This window comes from Choristoneura fumiferana, unplaced genomic scaffold (genome assembly GCF_025370935.1).
Source record: "Choristoneura fumiferana unplaced genomic scaffold, NRCan_CFum_1 Sck3bRy_89;HRSCAF=269_pilon, whole genome shotgun sequence".
Classification (NCBI taxonomy): Eukaryota; Metazoa; Arthropoda; class Insecta; order Lepidoptera; family Tortricidae; genus Choristoneura; species Choristoneura fumiferana.
In genome coordinates, this window is record NW_027413075.1 from 19,498 (window position 1) to 29,334 (window position 9,837).

General features: G+C 39.9%; 1 protein-coding gene across 1 annotated transcript; it reads left to right on the forward strand.

Moving 5' to 3' along the window:
• Positions 1-4,516: 4,516 nt before the first annotated feature.
• Positions 4,517-9,659, forward strand: LOC141445255 (serine/threonine-protein kinase mTor-like; the record flags this gene model as incomplete). The annotated part of the gene is made up of 4 exons (XM_074111045.1): positions 4,517-4,990; positions 5,568-6,338; positions 6,654-9,229; positions 9,493-9,659. Coding segments are annotated over exons 1-4 (3,737 nt in total), but the record flags the coding sequence as incomplete, so codon positions are not given.
• Between the last annotated feature and the right edge of the window lie 178 nt (positions 9,660-9,837).

Here is a 9,837-nt window from a genome sequence, read left to right on the forward strand (position 1 = left end):
TCCAGTAATATCTTTTTCATTTTGTTAGTGTCAAATCTACTAGCATTGGGAGGACAGTAAACACAGAGAATGTTTAAAGTACCTATAGATGTTTCTATAGATATACAGATATTTTGGATGGATTCATAAAAAGTAGTGTTTATAACTCTGTATTGTAAATTTTGTTTAATTAATATGGCTACTCCATTATGTGCATTTAAAGAATTTTTGTGTATAAAGTTATATGGTGCAAAATTAGGAATTATGCTTGTACTCTTAAGCCAAGTTTCATTTAATAAGCATATATCAATATTTTGTTCAGTAAGAAATGATTTTAATAAGGCTGTCTTACTCTGTAAGCTTTGTACATTGAACTGTGCTATTTTTAAGTATGTATCCATTATTAATTAATTAAATTTGCTAACAGAATGTCTTTTATCTTTTTATTTGTAATTGGACTGTTGTCTTTATCATTTCCCAAAGTGATTAGGGACTTAATTATTGCATTGATTATGATATCGTTTTCTATAATTTGATCGGCATTGAAAGACCTGTTGACAACTTTAGGGATAGCTGGAAAGGCAGTTGGGTTGAGAATGTTATGTTCAGGTGGTTTACTCACCACATCGGCATAGGATCGATTTGAATTTTCATATTTCTTTTTCTTCTCCTCCATTTTCTTTTTTTTAATAGGACAATCCCTTGAAATGGCGAGGTGGTTCCCGCTGCAGTTGATGCAAACGATCTCCTCAACATCGCATTCCTTATATGAGTGTCGGCCGGAGCAAGACGAACACATTTGTTCGCCTCTGCAGACCCTGGCTGAATGGTTAAACTTTAGGCATTTATAGCATTGTAGCAAGGGCGGAATGTATGCGTGCACCTTATACCGGAACATGTTCAGGTATGCGTACTGTGGCAGTGTAGTCGTAGCAAAAGTTACAGCTATTGTCCCCAGAGGGACAAGCTTTCCCTCTACTTTTCGCATAAAACGTTTTATGGATATTATTTCAGCGTCGCATGTTATGTTCTTGTATATTTCGTCGTTTCCGAGTTCTTTGGGTATGTATCGTAGTACTCCTGTAGTCTCTGTTAGATTAGACGGAACAAAAGCTTTCAGCTTGTTCCTGCTCAAAAACTGGTCCATTTTTAAGAAATTATTCGCTGGTGCAGGTTTCTTGAATGTGATACCAATTTTGTAGGCATTTATACGATGTACACCTACAATACCTTTCACTTGCTCAGTAAAAAGTTTTGTTAAAGTAATAGGGTTTCTATTACCCAACTTCTCATCGTCCTCAGATTCCACAAAAACTACACATTCCGTGCTGTGATGCTCGGGAAATTGTCTTTTATAATTAGCTTTCGTAAACATTTTATAGTCCGAGGTTTTATTCGCATTCAAGTCCATTTTTCTCTTTTTTCCCGCTTTGTCGGGGGGATCACCCCCGGCGCTGTTTTCACCCATTTTTATTTATACTATATACACTTTATAAAAACACTATATTTACAGCAAGAATAAACAATTATATACAAGAAAAATAATTTTTCAAAAAGCAGAAAATTTCAAAGCGCGCGCTTAGTTCGACTTCCCGCCAAAAAAGTCCACACACTGACAACCAGTACCAGTGTTGCCAACTCTAGAAACTCGAGTCCAAACTCAAAATCAAAATCGCTAGAACGTCGATAAAATTAATTGCTCCAGGAGCAAGCGGACTCAGGATTTTTGTCTGAACACAAGGCGCCTGTGTACGAAAGAAAAAAAAACAAATTAGAAGATTTCGAATTCGCTGCAATCGATTTGTTTTTTTTCTAAATAGCTAAAGCTAGAGCATAAAAAATGGAGCTTTGATTAAAAGTACGAATTTTCGAGTTTCGTAGTAGCCCCTCTGGGTCTCATGGATATATTAAAGTTTCCGGACCGAATATTTATATTTGAAGTTAAAGATTTCAAAATTGAATTTGAATTATTATTATTTAAATTATCAGGCAGGCAGTTGGAAGCAACTGCGTATCCTGTATTGATTAATAGGTACTTAAGTGTTATTTATTCATTAATTTCATAATAATTGCCACAAGATTGATTTTTTTTTGGGCTCGACAGGCCTGATATGTACCTATTAAGCTACAATACGGTAAGTATTGAACTATTTTTCGTTTATTTTATGTTTGTTTGCTGTTTCTAAAATCCTCCCCAGAAACTTTTCACTTTCCAGCATAAGAATAGGCACACTTATTTTTTTGCAACGTGAAAATGTTTTACGCATACCTTCCGGCGTATAGAGAAAAGTGAGGCTTTGAGAAGAATACCCACTAAAATAAAATAAAAACACAAATTGGCGTTTATTCACTCTGCCGTTCTGGAACTTCCACTTGTGTCTGTTACGCTTTCACGCCTAAACCGCTAAACCGATTTTGATGAAATTTGTTACAAAGATAGAATAGACCTTGGAAAGAATATAGGCTACCTTTTATTGCGAAAAAGAGGCTTTAAGGGGTTGAAATAGGGGATGAAAGTTTATATGGTGGAAGTTCGTCGCTGTCGAAGATAAAACCATGAAACTTGGCATTTAGGCACTTAATAAGAGATACATAGATATTTGTTCGCGCGTTTTTCAAAATTCTTCCTGTGAGGGGGTGAAATAAGGGATGAAAGTTTATATGGAAGATCGTCATTGTCGAAGATAAATCGATGGTTCTTTATGAAACTTGGCATTTGGGCACGTGATAAGAGATACATAGATATTTGTTCGGATCGGATCGGGGCGGAGGCAGGGAGGCAACGGAGTGGAGCGGAGGCAACGGATGGAGCGGAGACAATGCAGGCTACAGCGGAGGCAGTGAAGTAGAGCGGAGGCAGCGGAGTGGAGCTGACGCTGCTGAGCAAAACGGAGGCTGGCGGAGCAGAGGCTGGCGGAGCGGAGGCTGGCGGAGCTTAGGCTGGCAAAGCGGAGGCTGGTGGAGCAGAGCGGAGGCAGTGGAGCGGAGCGGAGACAACGGAGCGGAGGCAACGGAGTGGAGTGGAGGCAACGGATGGAGCGGAGACAATGCAGGCTGCAGCGGAGGCAGTCAAGTAGAGCGGAGGTAGCGGAGCGGAGCTGACGCTGCTGAGCGGAGCGGAGGCTGGCGGAGCGGAGGCTGGCGGAGCGGAGGCTGTGGAGAGGAGGCAGCGGAGCGGAGGCAGTGGAGCAGAGCGTAGCGGACGCTGCTGAGCGGAGCGGAGGCTGTGGAGCTGATTGATGGTGATGGTGATGATAGTGGTGCTGATTATGATGATTGGTGATGATGATGGTGATTGTGGTGATGATGATTGATGATGATGAATAACAAAAAAAAATGTTTATAAAAAATGTCTTCATTTGAAAACTTTAGCTACCTTTATGCAAAATTCCAAGTTTCTAGGACAGCCGGCAGTGCGCTATAACTTTTTCTGTTAAGGCGATTGGTATGAAAACACCTTTTTAATGACTGTAGCTTTTGATTGCCTTGACTTAGAAGTTTGATTTTTTCACAGCTTTAAGTGTTTAGGGTTTTAATTCCGACTCGATAACGATACTCCGCTAGATAAAGGGTCTTGACAGACAGGCGGACGGACGGACAGCAAAGTGATCCTATAAGGGTTCAATTTTTTCCTCTTGAGGAACGGAACCCTAAAAAACATTTGTTCCGGCGCTTTTCAAATTACGACCTATTTACTTGAAAATATGGGGATGAAAGTTCTTACGGAATTCCAAACAAATTTACAATAAGTATATTTATCGGAACTATAGTGTAGCTAAAATGCCGTATTAATTATAATCCTACCCTCCTAACTTACAATAAAGGACGTAAGCTGTCAAGAATTCACTATGAAGAATTAGTCCTTTTGTGTTGGCAGGGTAGAATACACGTCGTTTTGCTAAAATGTGGCTACCCGCAAAATATTTATGTTTTAATAAAGAACATGGATGGATGGAAGAACAAAAAAAAAACTTTATATTCATAGCAATGTATTGAAATGGTTATTTTGATTTTCAGTAAACCGTAGAAGTTTCTATGTGCTATTATTGGCACTAGAATAGAATAGGTATCCTAAATAAATTAAATACTTCCCAAAGTTACTATTCCACGCGGACGAAGTCGCGGGCAAAAGCTAGTTATTAATAATTTACAACTATTACCCTGAACTAGGGTAAAAGCTTGAATGTGGCCATACCGTGATTCAATTCGTTGTTTGTGGTTGGTGGATAGATGACAAGTAGAAAGTATTGAAAATACACGCGTCATTCTGCTTTGTTATTTGAATGTTTAATGATTTCAATAGATGGCACTGTTAGACATTTGCAAATATTTTATGAAAAACTCATTAAACTCATTTCAATATTTATTGTATTGAGCAATGGAACCTGTATAGTTTGCTTATGTTTTTTTGTAGTTCAGATACAAATAGTGATCTACTTGTAGTTTTGCATAGTTTTTGGTACGTACATGGTACGTTACGTACCCAATAATAATTTCTATATTTGCCATATCTTACCTGTGATAAACGTCAGTAAACGTCAAAACTGAAGAAGGCCGCATGTTTCGCTTCCTTTATTTTTGTTTACGTTTATAAAAAATCTATTTCGTAAGGCAAATACATTGTGTATATACTGGTTCCGTCAGTTCTTTTCATTCGGTCCTAATGATCGCAGTCGGTGATGGGTGCTGCTCTCTTTTGATTGTCATTATTACGATGTGAATCCCAAATAACTTGTTTGTCTTGGTATGATCTTTATTGTAAGCCATCGAGTCGGTTAATTACATAAAATGACGGGGTATCATGTGTCCGAGCTGGTCGGGGGGCTGAAGTCTCGTCATGCAGAGACCAGGCATAAAGCTATTAGGGAGCTGCTGCACTTCGCGAAAACTGATCTGCGGGAGATGACTGCGGAGACACTGACGCAAGTGCTTGACGACTTTAACCAGCAGATTCACATCCTCACCTCTAGCTTTGATTATAATGAGAAAAAAGCGGGAATACTTACCATCGGTATGTATAGGTTATGTTTATTTTGATATCTATTTAAGCTTTACTGAGCTAGCTGGGTACAACTGTTATCAGATGTAGTTTTTATCTTTTTGTCACTTTTCATTGCTACATCAATAATGACACTCTAAATGTATAAAATACAAAATATCTATAGGACTAAAACTACTATTAAATTAAAATAACTAAAACTAAAACCTTAAGAGAGGTGGGAGAAATTTAAATTTGGGAGAAAGGCACAATTGTTTCAGTATAATTGGACATACTTATGGCCATTGTCCAGTCTTTACCTATCCTTGTTATTCACTGTAAAAGAATGATTTCTGCTTAACTGTTCAGCTGGACGGCTGGACTTTTGGCGAAATCCTACACTCTCCCTTTGACAAATGCAAGCTACAGTGTTGGATATGATTTTTTATTAAAAAGTTGTTCATTCTGCAGGTTTATTCACATTACTAAAATTTAACAGTACCTGTGTGTGTTTAAAACTATTGAATGACAAATTTATAGACTTTAAGGGTTACTTAGCATTGTCTTAACTGATTTACCTACATACAATAATAGCTGTTATTCGTTACAGTATGTTTGATCGGTGGAGATACTGAGACAACAAAAAGTAGAACATTTCGCTACACCCTGTATTTGAGAAACATCTTCCCTTCCACTGATATCAGCACTGTGGAGCTAGCTGCGAAAGCAATGGGACGCCTTGCAGCCACTCTAGGGGTGAAGAGAGGGGAGTATGTAGAACAAGAGATAAAAAGATGCTATGAGTGGCTTGCTGAAGAAAGAAATGAAGGAAAGAGACTCTCAGCTACCCTCATTTTAAAGGAACTAGCTATAGCCATGCCATCTTTCTTCTACCAGCAAATTACCAAATTCTTTAACCATATAATGATAGCTTTGCGAGATCCAAAGGACCAAATACGAGAAGCAGCAGCAAAAGCTCTGCGGGCAGCTTTAGTGGTGACAGCACAGAGGGAATTGCCCATACAGACCAACAAAGTCCAGTGGTATTCAGAATGTTATGAGGAAGCCATGACCTCTTTTACGGACCAACCAATTAGAGAGAAAGGTTTGACCAGAGATGACCATGTTCATGGAGCATTACTGATACTAAATGAATTGCTGCGCTGCTCTAACGCGGCTTGGGAGAAGCAGTACACTGCTCTCATGCAGAAACTTGATGCTGATCAGGATACTTCAGATGAAATTATGTCACTGAATGCAAAGATAACAACGTCATGGAATCAACAGCAATTTTCTGAGGAGAAACATCAAGCCACTGCTATTTTCGAGTCTGCAATTTGTAAAAAGCTTGTAACTGAAAAGTATGAAAAAATCTGCTCAGGTAAGTACAGGTTGATTCACAAGAGCTGGCATGAATGGATTGAATGAAAGTAATGTCACTAAAACATTTTTGTATGAAAATGACTAACACATTTTCATATTTGTGTGAAATGTATTCAAATAGGTAACACACAGATAATTTCATTCACTCATTCAATTCTTTTGTGTCAGCTCTTGTAAAACAACCTGTAAAGATATTATGCAGCCCAAGTCCAGTAAAAAAAAAAAAAAAGAAGATTATTATGACAAAATCATTATGGTTATACTAAGCTCTTTTTCAGTCAACTTATAAGTCTTTACTTTATTCATTTTGCAGATGTAATGGCACAGCAAATATCCAGAGCACACAATGTCCATCAAATGCTCCTGCTCATGATACCGAGGCTTGCTGCATTCAACAGAGAAGTATTCTCCAAGAGGCATCTAAAGTCTACCATCAACCACTTAATAACATTCTTAAGAGGCAGGGAAAAGGAAAGAGCTATGGCTTTTACTACTTTAGGGCTCATTTGCGTGGCAGTAGAAACTGATATTCAGCAATACATGGGCAGGATCATAGAAATAATTAAGCTCACTTTGCCACTTAAAGATACTCCTAAGAAGCGTGCAGGTTCTGACTCCCCATTGTTCAACTGCGTCACTTTGTTAGGGTTTGCTATGAAAGAAAATGTGGCTAATGAAGTGAAGGAGCTTCTTGATCCAATGTGCTCCACAGGACTGAGTGCGCAGCTCACAACTTGCTTTAAGGAACTTAGTCAAAATGTACCTTCACTGAAGAAAGATATCACTGAGAAACTTCTGAACATGCTCTCTTTGATTTTGAGAAAAAAGCCGTATGCTCCAAATAGTTCTGAACAACAGATTGTCCATTTACTGTCTTCAGCTCTGATGGTGGAACCACATGATGCTAATAAATTAGTGTTAGCTTTACGCACTTTAGGTACCTTCGATTTCGAATGGAATAATACCCTTATGAGTTTCATTAGGAGATGCACGGATCATTATTTGTTGAGTGAACAGCACGACGTGCGGATGGAGGCGGTGCGGACCGCCGCCAAACTCCTCGTTAAAGCTATCGAGCGATGCTCGCTGACTAATTCGAGGACACTTCACTTGATTGTTGATGAATCTTTGGGCAAATTACTAGCTCTGGGACGTTCCGATTTCGATCATGAAGTTAGATACAGAGTACTTGAAATTTTCACGAACCCAGCATACGACAAATACTTGGCTGTGGAAGAGCACCTCAGTTGTCTTTTTGTTGCAATAAACGACTCGAATACCGAGGTCGGTGAACTGGCACTTTGTGTAGTCGCCCGGCTGAGTAATATCAATCCTAGCTACACCACGCCGACGCTACGACAACTGTTCGTACAGATATTGATGGAACTGCAGTATTCCGAATCGACACGTAATAAGGAACAGTCTCTTAGAATGATTAACAACATTATATCGCACGCGCCCCGAATTACGCGGCAGTTCGTGGACACCATCCTCAAGGTGCTCGTGCCTAAATTGAAGGAAAAAGAGAGTAACTCTACCATGGTCTCTTCAATACTAAAAGCGATAGGGGACTTAGCCGAAGTCAATGGAGGTGGCAACGCTTTGTACCAGTGGCTTCCTGAACTTATTTCAATTCAGCTCGAATTGCTCTCGGATCCTAATCAACCAGAGAAGAGGAGTATCGCACTGTGGTCTTTTGGTCAAATCATTAGCGCCACTGGTCACGTAGTTACTCCATACATGGAGTACCCTCAATTGATGGACATGCTTTTAAACTTCTTGAAATCAGATCAGCAAACGAGAGATAGACGAGAAACAATACGCGTTTTGGGTCTGTTGGGTGCTTTAGATCCCTACAAGCACAAGGTTAACCAAGGCTTGATAGATTTTCAAACTGTGTCGACCTTGATACCCGTCCCTGATGAATCGGCAACAAGCGAAAGCTTTGATTCTAATACGGGCGAGATGTTGGTCAACATGTCGCCTTTAGTGCTCGATGAGTTCTACCCAGCCATCGTAGTTACCTCGCTTATGCGTATTCTGCGGGACCCCTTGTTATCTCAGCACCACACCAGCGTCGTACATTCGGTTACGTTCATCTTCCAAACTCTGGGCACCAAGTGCGTTCCTTACATCTCGCGCGTCACGCCGAGCCTTCTGTACGTGATACGCACAACTGAGAATGCAGTTTTCCGTGAATTCTTGTTCTCCCAGCTGGCGCAACTGATATCCGTTGTCAAAATACACATCAGAAACTATTTAGAAGAAATTTTCGATATCATCAAAGAATATTGGACACCGGACACCCCTCTACAGCTGACATTGATTATGCTGGTTGAGCATATAACTGTTGCGATCGGTACAGAGTTCAAAGTATACCTTCGAAAGATTTTACCCAATATTTTGCATGTTCTGCGAAACGACAAAAGCAAAGACAGGTTTTTAACCGAGAAACTGCTCCTGACTATTCAAAAATTCGAAAACAACTTAGATGACGTGTTGCTTTCCGTAGTGCCCGCTATCACAGCGCTCTTTGACGGCAGGAACGTGCCTATGTCGATTTCGAAGCTAGCGATGGAGACAATTGAGCATCTTTCCTTGTATTTGTATTTCAAACCTTATTCTGCGTCTTTAATACAAGGCCTAGCCCGAGTTTTGGACACGAACCCGCCGCTGCGGGCTACTGCTATGAACACTCTCTGTGCCCTCATAATTCAATTGGGGCGGGAGTACATAGACTATATACCTTCGATGGAAAGATTGATGATGAAGCACAAGATACAGTGTCCAAACTACGTGGTACTGATCACGCGATTGCAAGTCGTTTCATCTTTAGCGTGCGATGATGACTACATGGACGAAACTCGCCTGCGGTTGAGAAAGAAAGACGTAAGTTTTACTGTTTTTAATTCTCTACTCTTACTTAGTTTGCTTGATTTCTCAATTATCGATCTATCTAATACCTTTATACGATCAATTCTTGCATACATATAAGAATCTCGGTTTGGCTCCAACTATTTCAATGAAATTTGGTATGTGGGGTTTTTCGGGGACAACAAATTGCTTGGTCTAATCTCTGGGAAAACGCTTATTATCGAGTTTTAGCCCGAGCAAAGTTCGGTCGCCCAGGTACTAAATAATTATTTGTTTAGGTTGTACCTGCAAGCGAAGTCCAGGCAATGCAGAAGCTGACAGTGAATGTCCGTGCCTTGCGCAAGAGTTGGGCAGTTGGCAACCTGATTACCAAAGAAGATTGGATGGAGTGGCTGCGAGATATGAGCGTTACCTTCCTCAACGAGTCCAACAGTCCTACTATTAGGTAGGAATTCACCTCATAGTAAATATTGCTGTTGTACAAAAAAAACCCATGGCTACCCATGAGGCTGATATAGTCACATTTGGTGTACTAAAGCCACGTTATAATACCTACTAGATTAAAAAATATATATATAAAACGTAGAAGTGCTGCCCCCGCGTCCAGGTTTTTTATATTTCTG